The 21,088-nt window shown below is 42.1% G+C and overlaps 1 protein-coding gene across 7 annotated transcripts in view; it reads right to left on the reverse strand.

Moving 5' to 3' along the window:
- LOC121864901 (rab11 family-interacting protein 4-like) overlaps positions 1-21,088 on the reverse strand; it is a 135,901-nt gene that overhangs the window by 56,965 nt on the left and 57,848 nt on the right. For 3 of the 7 annotated variants that reach the window (XM_042364072.1, XM_042364073.1, XM_042364071.1), the window contains 4 exons: positions 12,934-13,118; positions 12,305-12,400; positions 11,394-11,501; positions 7,075-7,122 (listed from right to left, as the gene is read on the reverse strand). In XM_042364072.1, the coding sequence (XP_042220006.1) occupies positions 7,075-7,122; positions 11,394-11,501; positions 12,305-12,400; positions 12,934-13,118 (437 nt within the window). The remainder of the gene's footprint in view (positions 1-7,074; positions 7,123-11,393; positions 11,502-12,304; positions 12,401-12,933; positions 13,119-21,088) is intronic. The other 4 variants (XM_042364077.1, XM_042364076.1, XM_042364075.1 and 1 more) reach the window with 3 other exon arrangements.

Here is a 21,088-nt window from a genome sequence, read left to right on the forward strand (position 1 = left end):
CCAAACCCGAACAAGGCTGTTTAGTTCAAGGTGACGCAAGGTACAAGCAGTGTGGGGTGTACTGTACTTACCGGCACCTCGATCTTGTCCCCTCTCCTTGACATGGCGGTGATAGTGTCTTCAGTAAACAAGGTCTCTATCGTGTTGTGTTTACCTGGGTGGCTTTTGTAAACAGAGTCCTTATGAAGAGCTTCTTAGTAAACAATGTGTGTTTACTTGAGGGCTTTTGTAAACAAGAGTCCTAATGAAGAGCTCCTTGGTAAACAATGTCTGTCTCTTGTTTACTTGGGGGATTGTAAACAGCCTGTCTGTCTACCTTCCTGAGTAACTCCTTAAGTGTACTCAGTAAACAGGCTCTCTCTCTCTCTCTCTCTCTCTCTGGCCGAGTTTTGTAGAGATTCAGTAAACAGTGGCTGACTTACTGAAGAACTCCTTTCAGTCTATAAGGTTTCTATGTTACTGAAGCCTTTAGGACATCACCTGCTGAGTCAGTGAGGTAAGGTACGATTCTCAGTAGCTTATCCGTCTCAACTGAGGAAGCAGGAATGTCTCTCGAAGTGATTTTCTCGGCTACTGAGACCTTGAGAATCAGAGTCAGTTCAGAATATTGTAAATCGAGTCAGTTCAGAATATTGTAAATCGAGTCAGTTCAGAATATCGTAAATCAGTCAATTCAGAGTCACTTCAATATATTTTCTGTGGTTTATTTTAACTTTTCCAAACACATTAACTTCTCTCTCCTGGTACTAAATAAACACACTTCCTCGCGTTACCCACAAGAAGTACCTGAACACCGAGTAAATACTGTATAGCCTCTGATGCTCTCGAGATGAAATAAAAATAAAAAAGGAAATTTGTCAGTAATTGTAACTTTTCCTCGATAGCCAAAGTTTACGGTGTAGATGTGTTAATTGCTCGAGTTAATGAGGTGTTGATAATCACTTGGTTCCAGATGTTCATACGTAGAACACACTTGTTATCCCAAAAACTGACTTTGGTAAACAGTCAGTTACAACCAGTCAGTCACTCAGCTGCCAGTCACAGTTTTCAAGATAGTGAAGCTGACAGGAGACTTGGTTAATAACTCCCACTTATCACTGTTATCTCTTCTCACCTTGCAACACTCGGTACATCTGTCCTTGCGAGTGTAGTGTTAACACCTCCTACACCTCTCTTCTGTCCTCCCACACACCGACGCCTCACCGTCTCCTTCAGCCTCGCCCACTGCTGATACTGTGTGTGTGTGTGTGTGTGTGTGTGTGTGGTCCCTACCGTCAAGACAACGCCCGCACCAGTGAACAACAGTGCCTGGCGTTCAACTCAGGTCTCGTTTAATCTATAAAAAGATGCTCACGTTCTTCAAGTCTTCCGTTATATAAAGTTGATTTATTCTATAACACGACCGTCGGCAACGCTCGCCTCAACTCCCACAGGATACAAGTTACGCCTGACGAACGCCTTCTGCCAGGGCTGGAATTCTTATCACTCTCTACCGACGCAGGAATGACGCTCCTGATTCCTGTTGTGTTGACTAAAGTTGGTTAGTTCATCACCAGGTGTTTGTTTACCGGGGAGTGAAGACCAACACAGCCACTATTGTTTACGTCCACAGATTCTTCTTTGTTTACTCTTGTTTATAAAGCCACACCTACTATGAAGTCCTCTTAAGGTTTGTTTAGATCCTTCAACTCCTACACGTCCAGGACACCAAGAGAGGTGTCCTGTCCTCCTTCCTGTTCACTTTACCGCCACTAACACTCACTACAACACATACTTTCTACAACTTGAAGGCGGCTACTTGTAGAGTCCGCGGCTGGACCACCTCAACAGGACCAGACTTGTGTAGATATTTGGTCTAAAGAAAAACAAAAAACAGTATCTTAGAGCACCAGAGAGTGAAGGTCAGTGGTCCGTTGTTCTCTGGTGCAAACATATGTTGGTCGTTCTGGGTCGTTCTATCTTTTTGGGGAGGACGATAACATTCCAGACTTCAGTACTGGTCGTCGCACCCTTGTTGACGACCTCGCACACCCTCTACCACCCCTCACGACGACCTCCAGAGACCAGTGGGAGGGTCGTGTATGTGGAGGAGGTGCTAGGGGAGGTCAGTGGTGGGTCAGGGTGGGTGGTATGTGTGATGGGGCCCAGTCGGAACTCAGAGCGGCAGGAGGAGTGTTTCCGAGGTTGGCCGCGGGGCGACTGACTGACTCGCTCACTCACACCACCGCGGTCTGCCTCGCCTGGGTCGATACGCGCACCCACCCCACCCCGCCCCAACCTCAACACCCCCGCCCCCTCACCCCTCCTCCCTACTATCCAACCTCACCAAGGTCGTCCAAACCCCACTATGGCCGCTCCCCACCCATCCTCCCCACCACCCAACCTCACCAAAACCGCCCTAACTTCCCCATGGCCAATCCCCACCATCCAACCTCACCCCTCCTCCCATCCCTACACGTCTCTCCCCCACTTCCACAACCAACCCCCACCACTACTTTCTTCAACTGACAACCTCACAATCAACCACAATTCTTCACCATTACCACCACCACCATCAATCTCAACTACGTCAATTATCATAACACCTAAATTTACTCGTCGAGTCTCGGTGCAATTTTACCGCCATATTAACATCCACTAACAAATAAATTCACCCAAACAACAACTTTTAAAACTACAACGATTTTTATTTTGTCTTTGGCGCGCGGGGAAAAAAAACATTACCTCACGATAATAATTAATACCTCATATGAATTAATTAATTTAATGTATCGATGGTATGAATATAATGTTATTTGTGGAATTAATAAATCTCCGTGATATTAATATTTATGAAGAATTATGAATTTTAATTATCATACTTTACAAAAACGTTTGGGATTTATTTATTTTTTTCATTTACAAACACAATACCAAGTGAGGCAATGTTGTATATAAACAAAACTACAGAAATAACTAAACAACCAGAGGCCAAGGGTGTATATAAACAAGGCAACAAAACCCCATTAACTCGACGCTGAAAAGGCTCCAACAATATTCCTTTTACTGAATATTCCCAGAACTGAACAATTGTCCACGAAATATATTAATTAATCCGTCACAAAATTAAATTAAATATAGCTGTATGTGAGGAGGATGCTGGATAAAATTAATTGGGTTTTATATTTAACTGATGGTAAAAAATTAATAATGGTCGGGCTTAAGTCACCCGTAATTAATCAAACGTGGGTGTAAACGAATTGGAACAGACAGACAGACGGACAAGCTCATATAAATCAATAAAACCTTCCTTCTAATCACACTCATGACCAAACAGCCATACAGACAAGAGGAGGTGATTTAATAGAAGAATTTTGCTGTCTAACTGTGCCGTCATTAATCGATCTGCCATTATCCACATCAACACAAATAATAATAATAATAATAAAATAATAATAATAAAAATAATAATAATAACCCCAGCAGAGCAACAACAACAACAGCGCGTGAAGCCACATAAATTTTCTCCTCACAAATTTCTTAATCAAATTCCCCGCCATCTGTCAGCCGCCAGGACCCACATTCAGAAAATCTCGTAAGATCACAATTCCGCCTAAGTTAAAACACGATAACACACCAAACAGATTAACTTAAACTAAAACACAAAAAATAACTTACCAAAAATAACAATTATAATCTTTACTTTAAAATAGATACGCTAATTTAAAATCCATCAATTGTGAATGTTAATCTTCACTCTCAACTTGTGGTGTAAAGTGTATCTTGTTAAGGTGAAGTCTTTGTATAATTAGAAGTTCGCACGTTAAATTATTGCCCTGGCTGGTGATATAAGATTATATTTAATTACACAAGTCCCGTTACAACTTTACAACTGTCGACATTTCCATATTCAAAATTACAAGACCTAAGTTACCAACATCTTATAAGTGTCGTCGCCCTTAATACAATATTTTTTTCAGAGGATGAACAACACCATAACTTTAAAACACATTACCTTCTCATATTTACCAAACAACTCAATCTTACGGAAATAAATAAAATCTCTACTTCCATTAAGCCTTTAGAAAACTGTATTAAACCAATATATCCTCAACAAGACGGTAAACAAACACAAGGCGGGGCTATATTTGACCACATTCTTGTTGTAACCGGGGAAAAAAAATATGCCTCTACTGACACGCACGCACACCAGGGTTACGTCACTCACCAGGTATAGAGTCAAGTCACCATCACCACCTGTTACAATATTCTCACTAAAATACTTTATCTTCATCTCTTTCTTACCTAAAAACAACAAAATTCCCTCCTGATGATAGTCTCAGTTATATATCGACGCCATACAGCTACCCTTGCGTCATAGCTTGTCTGAGGCTTTAAATAACTGTCTTGGGCTATATATGGTTAAATCGAGGTACAGTTAGTCAGTGTTTGTATATCTGTACTGACTGTCTGTCTGTCTGTCTCTACTGTCTGTCTGTCTGTACGTGATGAACTGCTGTGAAGGGTGATGATTTTAATGGATTTATTATTTATTTATCTACATACCTGTATCTATCCATTCATCTATCTACCTATCAATCAATGTATCCGTCCAACCATCTGTCTATCTAATCGCGTCCTTAACAAGCCACTTCACGTACGGACCGTCGAGAATGTGGCTTCACCTCTTCCCCCCCACACACATATGGCGTCCTTCCCCCACACACTATGACGTAATTGTACTTCTATTCTTCTCTCTCAAAACACTAATTAACTCTGTTCTCATATATTACTTACAAACACACGAAGATATTGATATTTCACTTAATAACGGGCTAGACACTTAATTATATTTAAGTAGCAGTGTTTTTGTGGCTATACTGAACGTGATGCAGTATGACTTAGGGGTTTTTTTTTTTTAGTAAATTCACTTCTTTAAGGCACTTATTAAAGACGAGACACTTATTTACTATTACACACTTAGTTTAGAAGATGCACTTATTTACCACGGACAATTACTGTACTACGAAAGACTTGTTGAAGGAGACTTATCAAAATAAAAATGGAATCGACTCTCTCTCGTCCCCTTCCCTTTCTTCCCCTCTCTTCTCTCACAGGTCTCTCTTCTGTTCTCTCTCGCCCAGAATATTTTCCAGGTCGATCTCTCTCTCTCTCTCTCTCTCTCTCTCTCTCTCTCTCTCTCTCTCTCTCTGGTCTTCCCGGTTCCCTCACACAGATAGCAGATGTGACATAACGCCTCAGACCCACAGTTCGACACGACAATTACCGCCTTCCACTCCACTCCTACAGATGATAAAACTGACGATAATGTGACTGGTAAATAGTGCCCCTGTCTGCTATAACGACCCAAGCCACTCAGAGACAAGTCCTTCACTCACAAATACCAGAGAAATTAAATGAAAACGGCCCCAAGTACATCATTTCCTAGACCAACTTTCCTCCTAACACTCGTTAATGAAAGCCAAAGTTAGTCACCTCAACACCCATGATGATAAAACACACAAAAACATAATCCCAATTAAAAAACTTTCCCACACACCTGCCACAGTTCCCAGGTACCCACAGGTAATTACGTGGGAATGAATGAATCTTCGGTAAACAACGGCACAGTCTGTAGTCAATGTCTACTTACTGTTAGGGGTATGTTGGTTAAGGTTAGGTTAGTGTTAGGTTAGTTTAGATTAGCATTAGGAAGTTTAATTACCAGGTGAAAGAAGCGAGGGTGTCTAAACATCATGAGAATTTCCCACATCTTATCAGATGAACCAATAAACGATATTTACTTTATCTTGGAATTTGTTTATTCTGTATGGCATTATTTGATTCCCTAGAACATGTAATATATTATATCCTAATTTAGAGTAGAATAATATCAACCTTATTACTCATTACAATATTCAAGTTTTTCTTCCAATACAATTTCAAACATGCCAGAACACACGCACATGCACACACGCACACACACGCATGCACACGTACACATTCTTACCAATCATTGTCTCTTTCATCATTCTCTATTGTGTGGCCTATGATGGTGACCTGACTGAACCTTCACTCACTCACACAATCATCATCACATCAATCAATACCCTCTCAGTATACAGTACAACACACACCTGCATCTCAACATTTACTACTGCCTGTAAAATCTATGTACTGTACTGTAAACCTTCTTTGTCAATGTACATTCTATGCCTCCAGTGTCTATATACAGTACATGTTGAATTAATGTAAACTTGTTTTAGGATTTTACTGAATATCTCTCTCTCTCTCTCTATAACATCACCAAATTTATTCTATGCCTGTACTCCCAGACTATATATTCCTCAACAAATTAAACTAATCTCTAAACAATGGTCATCTGTTCCATCTTCCTTTATCTCACCACCAACAGAAAAACTTTACTGCACAAACCTGAACAATCAACCATCAATTTCCAACAATGTAAGAGCACAGTACAACACATCACAAAATGCCAAGACAGCAAATACGATCAGTAAGAGTAACACATCTCTAAACCTTGATATTAATGACGACTATACCTGAAAAAAAAAGTTTGGTTGCCTTCAGTCTAACACACACACACACACTCCAAATGCCATCAATATCCAGGTCAAAATTGATAGTTAACTACAGTATCACCATTAACATGACATGATAACAGTTACTGATAGGCGTCTTGTCGGTACAGTACAGCATTAATGCGTAAACAAACAAGTCGTATAAATATCACTGGTGACGTTTTTGCATATATACGAATACAGTAAATCATATGGCAGATGCTGACTTACCGTACATGACCGTATAGTATTTCTTAAACTTGCATGAAGATATACATAAAATAATGAATTCAATACAAGTAGTTCAACATTCACAGAAATAGCCTCAAATACTAAACAATATCTGCAACACAAAAATAAAAAAAGGGAAAAACAAAGGCCACAAAAAGCAATACTACGACATGCTATAAACAGAACAATAAGTTACCTTCACTTGCATGTAAATAACCTCAATGCAGTTTAAACCCTCCACAACCATCACCAAACAGAGACAAAAACAGACGAGAGTGCTTACTGTCTGAAGGAAGCCCAGCGTCGAGGAGGGATGATTTTCTCCTGTGCGCTATTGAGGAGGAAATAATGAAGGATTGAAAACAAGGCGAAGATAACGGATATAAAAAAAGAACAAAAATAATTCCTGTAACCAATCAATTAAAACTAGGAGAGACTCGAAGCCGGGCACAAAGTACGGCTCTTGCCATCAATTAGGAGTCGCTAGGATACTAAGTCTATTCCATGCTTGAGGTTTATTACTCCTCTCAATCTAAAAATAAATAAAGTAAGATTTCTAAAAGACTTTAAACAAGAGTGAAATCAGTGCCAAGTAATATAACTATCATCTAATGAAGAGATCTTAGTAAACTGTTCAAGATGTTTAAGGTTTTATGAATTCTGAGGAAAATTATTTAAGAAAATCATTCATTGTTCTTTGAAGTTGAAAAATATCTGAATGAACAAAACATGATTCCAAAACAGTCATGAAAAGTTGAAATTTATTATCCTCCACACACAAAAAAAAGACATTTCAATAATCAAACCAACACAACTACGCTATAAACCACTCTCAAAGCTTTGTATAGATGCTGTAAATGCATTAAAATAAGTCTAGCGTTAGTTTATCTTAAAGAGGCATTTCAAGTTTTAAGCATCCCCGTATTAACAAGAGAAATTATGGAAAGTCAGGTTTATCACGATGCAGAAACCCTTTATCTCAGCCATGACCAGCCCTTATCACACCAAACACATTTATAGGTTATTAAGTTAGTCAAGGGGTGTTAGGTACATATCTCCAGGAGTTACTGTAGCTTCCAACTTGGGCAGTTTTAGGACCTTGATTATAAGTTACATTTTAATAATTCCAACCCAGATTATCTATTTTATATTTCAAAACTTATAAAAATTTATGAACTATGCCTACAATTTGAGCAACTAAAAGTCCTACTATTAAAGCTACATTTTAAAATTTATCAAAGCTTTTATCTCTGCTACGTCAAACACTTGGGGACCGCTGAAGGACAATATATACAAAAATGTCTACAGATATATTTGATCTAACTATCTAGTAATGTTCACTTCAGCAGAAATGTCCAGCAGAAAGTCAAATAAGCCATCAATCTTCTACACGACCAATGACTAACTAAAAGCAGGAAACTTTTAATATTAAACTTGATTACATTTTGAGGCTTCATTCCTCAATAATGTGAGTCAATAATATAAGGAAAAAAGCAAGAAATATTATGGGACTATGGATTATTGTAATTACTGTTTAAAGACATCAATAAATGTGAATCGCCAAATGCCAATACAGTAACTTGCTCATATTGGATACATCTTTTTACGTTCCTCTTGTTGGTAAAATAAAATATTCAGGTATGATATACTAGTCAAAGTCTACAGGACCTTGGGGCTGGTGATTATAAAACACATCACTTTATGGTTGTATTATTCATGTGTTGTATTTCCTGCTCCGAGTCTTGTAGCAAATGAACTCTTATTTGAACACTTTTAATTATTAGATCTCGTTCATAAAAGTTGAAGACGTTGATACAATGCAATCTTATGTTTTTGGCAAGTTGATGTGGAGGTTTTTGACTGACAATTCTCACCTGAATGACTGCAGTGCCTAAGACATACGTGTGTTATGGTGTGGCCTCATTATAGTTTGAGGAGGAGGAATTAAGCATTATTGTCGTGGGCTTAAATTTGCAAACATACGAAAAACCAATTGCAACACGTATATGTATTATCATGCAAAAGATATCAGATGGAAGTTAATGTTTATACGAGACACTTTCTCCGTGCTGCCATTTCATCGTGGATTATCACATTGTGTACGTTATTTCCTCGATAATGTAGCACAAAAGCTCCTCAACGTACAGGAAAACTCTCGTATTAACTGAACCAACCAATACACACAGTACAGTACTAAGATCTGCTTTACGTAGAAACTAACAGAGGTGATATGAGGCACTTAGGGTAAACAGGTGGCAAATCAACCAACATACACCAAACTGATGCAAACATAATATAGACAAAGTACACTAAATTCCCTATTGTTTGAGACTAGTTTAGTTCACACACAATCTAATGTCCGCATAACACAAGCGCTCACATCTCAAAACATGACTTTGGTTGCTTTGCCCGTCTTACTCACATGGCCTCACATAAGCTCGACTCAGTACACAGGTGCATAAAGTACGACAGTAAACAGACCAAGACAAAGGTGAAACAAAAATCCAGATTAAAAAGTGTACCGTGAACTGCCGAGGGAGCAGACACTACATACAGTGCACGTACAACAGAAAAACCAAAACGGTTACAAATTAATAATCATAAAATCAAATCATAAGTAAAATAAATTAGGTGAGTGCTCAGACAATGTTTACATAGCATGCTGAAATAAAAGCTCATAATATTATTCTGCAAGGAAAAAGTGTACAAGGCAGAGGTTCCTTTCAACTGACTCGTGTCACTAAACCCTGACCATTCATTTATGTTTTGTAATGTCTTTCTTACTTAAGATTATTTTCTTGCATTTTCTCCAATATTAAACCAATGTCTGTGGTTTTCACTCTCGACGTCAATACACGGGACTGTATGTATTGTACGTACTAATGTTACCCACCTCAACAGTTCTGTATAGCATTGTTTCTCACACATCTAAACTCTCAAGGCTGTGTATGATACATTTCTATGGTTGGGAAATTTATATAATGGTTTTAAATACTGTGTAATCATCCTTACTCCTCTATAATGCTCCCACCATTGCTCTCCTATAATTTTACAAAGCAATGAAAGTTTAAGAACTCCAAAAAAATAGTTCACAAACTCCCTGCAAGTGCTTCACTAAGTTACAGCCATAATTGGTGACTAATCTACCTGGATATCACCCCTATAAAAGCTGAACACTACTAACAAAGTTGAAATATTTTATTTTATTTTAATCGGAGAAGAATCACGCCTTCATATAACAACAGCAGTCAGTATCTTGCAACACACAAACCATAACAGAATTCAGATCAGTTATGCCTGAGCCCGAGTCTTCATTATAACTCAAATCACATCTAACACTAAAATAAAACATCTGGTTCTTTTACATCAGTCAGCTCTATGTCTATTAACCCACACCAGAAAACCAACTCACACACACTTGGAAAGCTTTTTGTCGGTCTACCACCCAGCCCATACCGAGGCATCCTAAGACCACAGCCCCATCATCCCTCCATTAAATTTGCCCTCAGGATGTCCCTCGTATCTCTCGCCTACCTGTCATGAACAAGAGATGACACGGTAACTTCTACAGGTCAGTCAAACTCCAATCCTTCATCAATTTTCTGGGATATTCTTATTCATCCTTCAGTTTAACTTCATGTGAAAACCTAGATCATATTAATGGTCTACCTTTTAATAACCACGATGTTTTATTACAGTTCTATTACACTATTGCCTATAATTATCACAAATATTTTCCATAGTGTTGAATCTTTTAAATACAGAAGTAACAGAGATTAAGTCTTAAGTAATCAGTCTTTAAGTTCAGGACGTCTCATTATCTTATCTATGATGCTTCACTCCTTTAATCAGATGTTGCTCCTCTCTCTCAGCACGATGGATGACCCTCTTAGTCCACCCCAACATTACCTAACTTGTATTTATTTTTATCTTCTAAATTCCTCCCATCCCCTTCCTACTTTATTCCTCGATGGACTGCTTCCACACGTCCCTAAATATCAGCGAGACTTAATTCTTATACATTTTTGCTTGCTTAAGATCACCCGAAACCTCCCGTCTCCCTGTCTCTTTCAGTCGAGTTATTTCTTTTCAGGAAAATGACATTACAGTACATAAATAAGAACTATGACGTATACTCTGCTACGTGATCTGAGAATGTGCGTCAGTCAAGTGAAATGAGTCGAGTTCGTTTTAAATTTCATCGTCAAATCCACAATAGTCTAATGTAATGAAAACAACTCTGGCCTTGTAATATTTTTCCTGTATAAGTTAGAAGAGTGAAAATTAGTAGAGCAGAATTATAACAAACTACAGTATTATCAGCCTTTAAGTATGTGTACATTAAGGGTAAAACTTGAAGTTCATTTGATGGATTATCTTGTTTATACAGTAAATAACATCCTGACCAGCATCTTAATCTATACATGTTATTTATACATCAATATACCAGAGGGAAAATAAACAGTTCATTATAATTCTGCTCCTTATGCGTGAAGGTGAGAAAATAAGTGACCGCGACCCAGGCACATGCTTCCTGCCAGCTACTACCCGTGCGTTGTGCTGCCACCGCTTGCAAAAAGAATTTCACTGCGGAATCTGTACCTGGACGGTGAGCCACGCAAAGACCTTCTGACCCACGAATTCCTGCGACTAAAATTACTAGGGGGTAGAGAGTGTGGGGGGCTCCTGATGCTGCCGTCAAGATCATCACTGTTGCGGGGTGAAAGATTAACATTTTAACACGAAAGTAATTAAATCAAACTAATAATAATGACAACAGAAAATTAAACACCATACATTCTTAAAAATATTGTTGGGTATCGTTCAATTCCAGCTGCAAGAAATAAAACCCTTAAAATATTGCAAATTCTATATAATAACTCTTTAAATATCTTCCCATACAGTACAGTACTTACCTCAACAAAAATAATTCTGGTTTACCGAGAAAAACCTGCAAATCAAGAAGTCCTTTTGAACTAGTGTCACTATAGTAAAGTTCTAAGTTAATGTAATCGACCCATAGTGAGGAGGAAATTAAAAAAATACAAAATAAATTTAATATTAACTTCCAAAAACATTCTTGTACGATAACATATGCCAAAAATTATTGCACATAATTCTACATATTGTTATACTTGTACCTGTTGCTGACAAACTTAAGTCCTAATAATATATACCATAAATAACCAATTACCTGTATAAGAGAGTAGTACATACGCCTTATCTTAAGACTGTTTTTATGGCCGTACACATTACAATAACATAAATCACAAACAAATCAACTCTTTTTAGAATCATTACAAATATCAATCACTACCAATCTACCCAGAATCTAATATATATTTACTACACAAAATACACATATTAATTTAAAAACCTTAACACACTCAAAATAAATTGTTTTTTTAAGTAGAATACAGTATGAATAAAACTCATTCTTATAAATGGAAAATATCATAAGAAACACAAGGCACTTTATCAGAGGACACAGGAAGGCCCCTCGACCACCTTACCCCATCCTGGCCGAGTCAGAGTCACATTCTATGTCGTCAGCCTCTCCGTAACACTCGAAGTTCTCCTCCTCACGGTCGCTCATACTCGAACACCCACTGTAAAATGTCCATCAGTTAATAATGACATTATGTAATGATAATGATGATAATGAATGATGGTGATAATGATGGTGATGATAATGGTGACTAAGACACCAGCTAGTAATAATTACGTACAACAGTTTTGTTACTCAAGTTAGTTTAATCAATTCAATATACTGTACAGTACAGCATACATTTTCCTCACTATATAACCAAACTGCCTACTACCACTGTTACACTTTATGCAACTGTCGTAATTTGATTTAACGATTCATTTTGCCTAATTCATAACACCCTTATAACCTGTGCCTGTATGTCAAAACAATATACTGAAGAAATGGAAATGCCATGAGGGATAAATTGATAATAATGTTTAAGAATGAAGAAGAATGGTTACAAGAAGACAATGGGATAAAAAAAGTGAATAAGTAATTATAGGAAATGAAATTCAACTTAAGGGGAACTAACCTGAACATAATAAAGAAAATGGGAATAATATGTTAAAGAAAATGGAACTCGGGTATGGAGAGGGGGGGGGGTGGACTCACCTGTGTGTCTTCCTGGTGGAGTCCGGGGAGGTGGTGCTGCCTCCTAGCGCAGAGTCGAGGTCAGTGAGGGATGAGGGTGACCCACGGTCGTCGCCGGGCATCCTCTCCACACCCAGAGATATAGGACTAGCAGATGACGCTTCCAGGTAACCGTACTTCCTGCGGCGGCCAGAACCAACTGACTCCTGCGGGATAATGACACCAGTTAGGGTATGAAGTGGTGGTGTAGGAGCTAAAGTAGCATCCCATCAGGTAATAATGTATTGAACAAAATCATACCATGAAAACAATGAACTGGAGAGAATCCTAAAAACAACAATAAAAATAATAATACGGTAACTGAAGACATTAACAATAACTACAATAAAAGTAATAATGATAATAACAATCATCTCTTCCTTGGCTCCGTTACAGGAAGAGCCAAGATGACTGGATGCCAAAAGTCGTGCCCAACTCAACCCCCACTCTGACCTGCCAGGGACGAAGGTCACATACCCCTCCCTTTGAGGTCACAACTACCCCCATCCCACAAGATACAATCAAGTGCTTATACAGAAACACCTTTCCCTGTTAGATTAGGTTAGCTCATGTTAGATTAAGTTATGATAGGCTGAATTAGATAAGGCTATGTTATGTTGGGCCAGGTTAGGTTCGATCAGGTTAGGATGGGCCAGGTTTGGTTAGATCAGGTTAGGTTAAGTCTGATTAAGATAGATTATGTTATGTTTGATTAGGTAAAGTTACTTATGTGAGAGAGAGAGAGAGAGAGAGAGAGAGAGAGAGAGAGATGTACTGTAGTACCATGAGTAGAGTGACATTTAGTGTGGCCTGGCCAGCTCACCCAATAATTCAACAATGCCACAGCTCGTAACACTCAGCCCGGGTGTGTCATAAGCTTAGATGGCACTAAATCTGGTGTGTCATAAGTTGAGATGCAATAACCTAGCGTCACAAGTAAAAATTCAACCTGTAGTGTCATAACCAAAAAAATGACACTAAATATGAGGTGTCACGAGCAGATGACACCAAACCTGACTGTCATGAGTAAGATACAAAAACCTGGGTGTCATGAATGTAGTTGCAGGGCCCAGGAGTCCCAGCGGGAGATCCTACAACAGTTGCACATCCTGACCCAGAGACCAGCCCTCCTCTTACCTTGGATTATAGACGAGTGAAGCAGGTCTGTGACTGGCTGACTGGAGAAGTGAGTGTGTGAGTGACTGGAGGAGTGAGTGAGGAATTGACTGGCTGATCTGGAGGCGTGAGTGACTGGAGGAGTATGTGTGAGTGACTGAATGATTGGAAGTGAGCGAGGAATTGATTGACTGACTGACTGACTGATTGGAGGAGTGAGTGACTGGATGGATGATTGCAGTAGGGAGGGACTGGCGGATTGGCTGACTGAACTGAGTGACAAACTGAACTGACCGACTAACTGGAGGAGGTTCGTGAAAAGCGCGCGCGCGCTCTCTCTCTCTCTCTCTCTCTCTCTCTCTCTCTCTCTCTCTAAATAACCATAACACCAGTTTCATTAACACACTGACTAACAATTTACGACACAAATAGCCAACAAGGGAGAGAGTAGAGGGATGGAGGAAGGGGAGCAGGAGGGAAGGGGAGAGTGGAGGGAAGGGAGCAGGAGGGAAGGGAGCAGGAGGGAAGGGGAGAGTGGAGGGAAGGGGAGAGACGGAGGGAAGGGGAGAGTGGAGGGAAGGGGAGAGGGAGGAAGGGGAGAGTGGAAGAAGGGAGAGTGGAGGGAAGGGGAGGGGGAAGGGGAGAGTGGAGGGAAGGGAGAGGAGGGAAGGGAGAGGGAGGGAAGGGAGCAGGAGGGAAGGGGAGAGGGAGGGGGGGAGGAGGGAAGGGAGAGGAGGGAAAGGAGAGGGGGAGAAGGAGGGAAATGAAGGGGATGAGAGAAGGAAGGAGGAGGAAGAGAGGGAGGAGAGACGGAGAAAGGATGGAGAGAGAGGGGGATGAGAAGGAGAGGTGGTGAAAGCGAGAGTAACAGCTAAGCCCTACACCAAGGTAATCCACGCAGTGTTATTAACCAGACCACATTCTCTAAATACCCGCCACTAGCTACAGTCTCTGGCTCATTCTGACGCCATTATCGTTCAGGTTAAAAAGTGGGTCAGTTTAACACCGATATGTTAACACGAGAGGAATTTAACTTAGGGGTTTTGTTTAGGGTTCAGTGGTATTGTGTGGGTTTCGGGGTGAATGTCTGTCTGTCTGTCTGTCTGTCTGTCTGTGTTGTAATGTACATACAGGTAGTGATGATGGTGATGGTGGTGGTGCTGATGGTGGTGGTGATGATGGTGGTGGTGATGGTGGTGATGAAAGGCTATACGAGACTTGCTTAATATATTGTCTCTGTCTCTCGGCTTAATACATTACATACTGATGAATGACGCAGTCAACTTAACTTTCACCCTCACGGTAAGTCCCTTGAGAGAGAGAGAGAGAGAGAGAGAGAGAGAGAGAGAGAGAGAGATTATTAGTAATCGTTTAAAATCTGTCTAACTGTTGACTGGGGAGGAATAACAGTTAAGACCCTCTGGTGTTTTCCAAGTGTTACAGATGACTGGTCCAGCAAGTGACTGTCTGATGCCTCCCCCTCTCTAACACTTTCTCATCTCGTTCACTACACCTGACCAGTCTACCGACCTGTTCACACATCTTCAGGCTAATTACCTCGTAGCATTCCACACGCAGGTAGAAATTGCCTCTCTCTAACAGTCATGCAGTCACTCCACTGAGACCACACACACACACAAGACAAAATACATACATATATACATACATAGAATCTTCCAGTTCCAGCCACCCCCCCAATAATACACACACTCAGGTCTGGTGAGAATAAAGAGTCTTGCTTTTTAAAAAAATAATAAAATAAAATAAATAAAAACCATTCTTAATTAAGTACAATGTTTGTCCATGAATCTACAGTACACAGTGCCTCCGGTAGTTCCCGCTCAAATTGACTTAGTGGCAACGCTTCCTTACATAAACTATACCTCCTACTGTTGTTATTATTAGATATTATTGTTTGTTGTTGTTCTGTTTTAGTTGTTTTTGTTGCTATTATTGTTACTTGTTGTTGATCTTGTTGTTACTTTCAGACTTTTCCCATTTAATTTCCCGATTTCGTGAGGGTACAGGTGACCACAGATTGCCCTCCCCTTCCCCGGGTACAGGTGACCACAGATTGCCCTCCCCTTCCCCGGGTACAGGTGACCACAGATTGCCCTCCCCTTCCCCGGGTACAGGTGACCACAGATTGCCCTCCCCTTCCCCGGGTACAGGTGACCACAGACCTCCCCTCCCCCGGCACAGGTGACCACAGATTGCCCTCCCTTCCCCGGGCAAGTGCCACAGATTGCCCTCCTCCCAGGTACAGGTGACCTGACAGATTGCCCCTCCCTTCCCCGGCACAGGTGACCACAGATTGCCCTCCCTCCCCCAGGTACAGGTGATCTTAATTCCTCCTCCTCAGACTGTACTAACACAAGTCTTCCCTCTACCCCCCTGATCTACTGCAGTCATCACACGCTTTTCACACAAGCACGCAAGTTGCTGTTCGGGGAGGGGAAGGGGGGGGGTGGGAAGGAGGGAGGGGGGGAAGGAGGGGAGGGGGGGAAGGAGGGGGGTGGGAGGAGGGAGGGAGGGGAGGGAGGGAGGGGAGGGAGGGAGGGGTGGGAGGGAGGGAGGGAGGGGAGGGAGGGGTGGAGGGAGGGAGGGGTGGGAAGGAGGGAAGGAGGAGGAGGGAGGGGGGAGGAAGGAGGAGGTGGGAAGGAGGGAGGGGGAAGGAGGGGGTGGGAGGGAGGAGGGAGGGAGAGGAGGAATAATAGGCTCGTCTTTACTCCTTGAAGGGAGAGGGATGAGGGTGAGAGAAGAGAAGTTAGGAGACAGGAGAAGAGAGGAAACGAGGAGACAGGGAAAGGGGGGAGAGAAGGAAGGGGGGAGAGAAGGAAGGGGGAGAGAAGGAAGAGGGAAGAGAAGGGGGGGAGAGAACTTTCGTCTTAGGGAAAACCTCTCCACACGCACGCACGCACACGCACAAAATAACCACTGAGACTCTACCTTCACTATACCTGTGTGAGACTCTACCTATTAGAGACTACCTGTGTTAAGACTACCTGTATCACTGACCTGCTGCTGGCCGGTCGATCACCCTCCCCCCAACCTCACCTTCCCTTCAACCCCTCATTGATTACATGTCCCCCTCACCCCTCTTCTCCCCCTCCCCTTCTCATTTTTAACCCTCTGTCCCCCCCACCTCACCCCTCCCATCCCCATTACCCCCCACCACGCCACCTTCCCCTCAACCCCCTCCCAGTTTCACCTCCGAGGGGACAGTCAACCAGCAGTGAGGGGAGGACACCGTTACCCTCATTACGCAACCAATTGAGGTCACGTGAGTAGGGCGGTCAGTGTGTGTGTGTGTGTGTGTGTACCAACAGTCTAACAGTTACAAGTGCTAGTTCAAATGTCATGGAGAGAGTTACCAGTTACTTGAGGTGTGGTAAAAACAGTTATATTGCCAGTTAGTTGAGCCAGGATAGATATAGTCACAGGACCAGTTATACAAGATCCAGTTACCTGACAGTCTCGTATGAAAAAAAAAAACTGGATAATAAAGACTACTGTACACCAGTTCTCTCACCAGGAAGACAGTTAGTCAAAACAGTCAAGTTCTCCTCGTACCTCACCTCCCCCTTACTCCCCTTCCTTCACCTCACCTCCCTCCCTCCCCTACTCCCCTTCCTTCACCTCTCCTCCGTGTTTCTTCAATCCCTTACCAATCTTCTTCCTCATTCCTCCTCTTCCCTTTCTTCCTCTTTTCTCCCCGCCCTTCCTCATCCCTCCCTTCTCCTCCTCTTCCCTCACCTCTCCTCCCCACCCACTGTCACCACTACTCACCACCACCCCTCGCCACCACCCAAGTGACGGCTGCTGGACACAAGGTCACCATAACGGGCCCTATACTCACCCACGCCCACCCACACCTGCCCATACCTGTCCACACCCACTGGCAACACTGTTATTACTGACACAAGCTCCCACACTTACCACAGTCACGCCTACACACGCTGCACCATTACCACCACACCATAACTTACTATACCTCGCCACCCCCACACCACTTTAACCTACTACCACATTACCACCATCCACTACTACAACCACCACCACACTACATCACCACCACACTACATCATCACCACTACACCACACACCACCCCCCAAACTACATCACCACCACACCACAGAAACAAGACGTCCTCGCCAGGTTCACCACAAAAACTTGCCCAGGTGAACAACTTCGCCCTCACCTCACCTGGTCACCTTCCTAGTCTTCCTCAACCTCATTAATACAGGTAAGACGTGGCTCATATTCCACACCCCACACAGGTAACCTACAACAACAATAATAATAAAAACAATAATAACAAAAAACAATAATAATAACAGCAATATTCTAATAACAATAAGAATATACTACAACAATAAATAATAAACAATAATAAAATAATAATAATCAACAATATATTTACAACAAATAAAACATACCAAGCAAACATCAAATCAGCTGACAATAGAACATCGCCTCAGGATATCTACAAACATTCCTACATAACACAACCACCCTACGGTCAACACCTCCTACTACAGCATCCTACGGTCAACACCTACTACAGCATCCTACGGTCAACACCTCCTACTACAGCATCTACGGTCAACACCTCCTACTACAGCATCCTACGGTCAACACCTCCTACTACAGCATCCTACAGTCAACACCTCCTACAGCATCCTACGGTCAACACCTCCTACAGCATCCTACGGTCAACACCTCCTACAGCATCTACGGCATCTACGGTCAGCACACACCTACAGCATCCTACGGTCAACACCTCCTACAGCATCCTACGGTCCAACACCTCCACAGCATCCTACGGTCAACACCTCCTACAGCATCCTACGGTCAACACCTCCTACAGCATCCTATCCTTGGTCAGCACCTCCTACAGCATCCTACGGTCAAACTCGTTAATTGGTGTGACGGACGGACGGACACGCACGGACCAACAGGTTAGATATGAAAATACCTGACCTTGTGTATACCCAGCGGCAGGGGGTAAGGGGGAGGAGGATGAAGGAATCGGGGAGGATGGGGAAGGAGGAGGATGGGGAGGGGGAAGGGGGCTGAAGATTTATTTTGTTGGAATGAAGTGTCATTTGTGTTGTGGGCGGAGGACCCACCCCCTCCCCCCACCCATGACTGGACAATGACAGACATGTGCCTTAGTCATTGTAATGGCAATTAACATGTAACGTCACAATAACACAACCGTACCATACAAAAATATCATACAGCATTTCGTTACAGCTGTCATTCATCACCGCGTTTAGTGAAAGTACAGTACACAGATTTGGTTAAAAGTTACAGATACAGTTACTTAGTACAGTATAATGGTTCTAAGTTCACAGATTTAGCTATAAACTACAGGTACAGTAATCGTCAATGTAAACGAGTGACCAAACGAAGTCAGTCAGCTGATGGCGCAACTTAAAGGAACAAAAACAAAACACAATCAGACGCTCAGTGTTTCATGCAAACCTTCGTCTCTTCCGCCTGTTGTTGACATTATCGTTGTTTTGGGGTCTATCAGCTGACCGTTGTTTCCCGCCAGTGTGTGTCTACCTGTACCTTCACACCTCTTATGTTTGTCTATACCTGTGATTGTAATTAGAGGTTCACTTGTCATTTCAACCTTTATTTGTATCACAGAGAGAGAGAGAGAGAGAGAGAGAGAGAGACAGAGAGAGAGAGAGACAGAGAGAGACAGAGACAGAGAGAGAGAGAGAGACTTCTTCAAACTAGTGACCAGACACCACTTCCTCTTCCATTCATCTCCTCTTCACTCCATAAAGAAGACCCCCCTCCCCCCCTTCATAATGGTACAATACCCTTCTCTCCTCTCCCCTGCCTCCATTTTTTGTAGGAGGGAAGAAGGGGTAGGAGAAGACGTGAACATTTCTCTCTCTTTCTATTATGCCCCCCTCTCTCTCTCTCTCTCCTCCTTTCCATTGTTTCTCTTTCACCCACTTATTTCTCCTCTTCTTCCACCTCCTTTGTCCCTCCCTCTCTCACCCCTCTTCCTCACCTCTCACCCCCTCTTCCCTCTCTCACCCCCTCTTCCTCACCTCTCACCCCCCTCTCCCTCACCTCTCACCAGTATCATGTGTCATCCTCTCAGCTCTGAAGATAATTATGTGAGGAACCCCCCCCCCCACATAATCAACCGCTAGTGACCTCTCCCACACCACCTGACCTCTGACCCCACCAGTAGCGAGGTCACCACTCAGCTCCCGTTATAATCACCGTACAATTACCTTCACTGGGTTATGTAATAATTGATGCACTCCATAATAATTATTGACCCCATCTAGAATAATCTCTTTCCGGCCATTGGTGATAAAGTTATTATTATCTTTAACAATAGTAGTAGTGTTATTATCACCGCCCTTCTTCCCTCTCCTCCACAACCCCATTGAATACGATAACAACAACAAAATGCCAAGTACCGTACCGCCAGTTATTCAAAAGATTTAATATACAGTAAAACAGAAAAAAACCCGGATAATTTCGAGTCATACAAACAAACTACTGAATCACCTTCGCTAATGACCACACCATCTCCACCAATGACGTCATCTGTTTGAATAATCGTCACCCTGAAGAATGTTATCACCCAAGAGGAGAAGTTTGTTGACAAAATCCGACACAGGAGTAATGGTGGTGACGTCTAGCGGTTTGATACTGATTTTAGTGAAGTTTAGCGAGTTTGAGTATTTTCCAGGTACTTCTTTCTCGTTACCCACCACTTGTGTTAGATCATCAGGTACTTGAACGTATTTACCTGACCAAACTTCTTACCTGGAGTACTTTGCCTGTGTAACTGTAAAGTTCTTTGACTCCAAGCCTGACGACAACACACGGTCAAGGAACACAGGAACACGGAAACACACACACACACACACACACACACACACACACAGACCGACCACAAACGTAGGTAAACACTGGGGGATGGGAGTGGAGAGGGGGAGAGGGTGTGTATTGGGGTGGGGAAGGATGTGGAGAGGG

This window comes from Homarus americanus, unplaced genomic scaffold (genome assembly GCF_018991925.1).
Source record: "Homarus americanus isolate GMGI-L3 unplaced genomic scaffold, GMGI_Hamer_2.0 scaffold2539, whole genome shotgun sequence".
NCBI lineage: Eukaryota > Metazoa > Arthropoda > Malacostraca > Decapoda > Nephropidae > Homarus > Homarus americanus.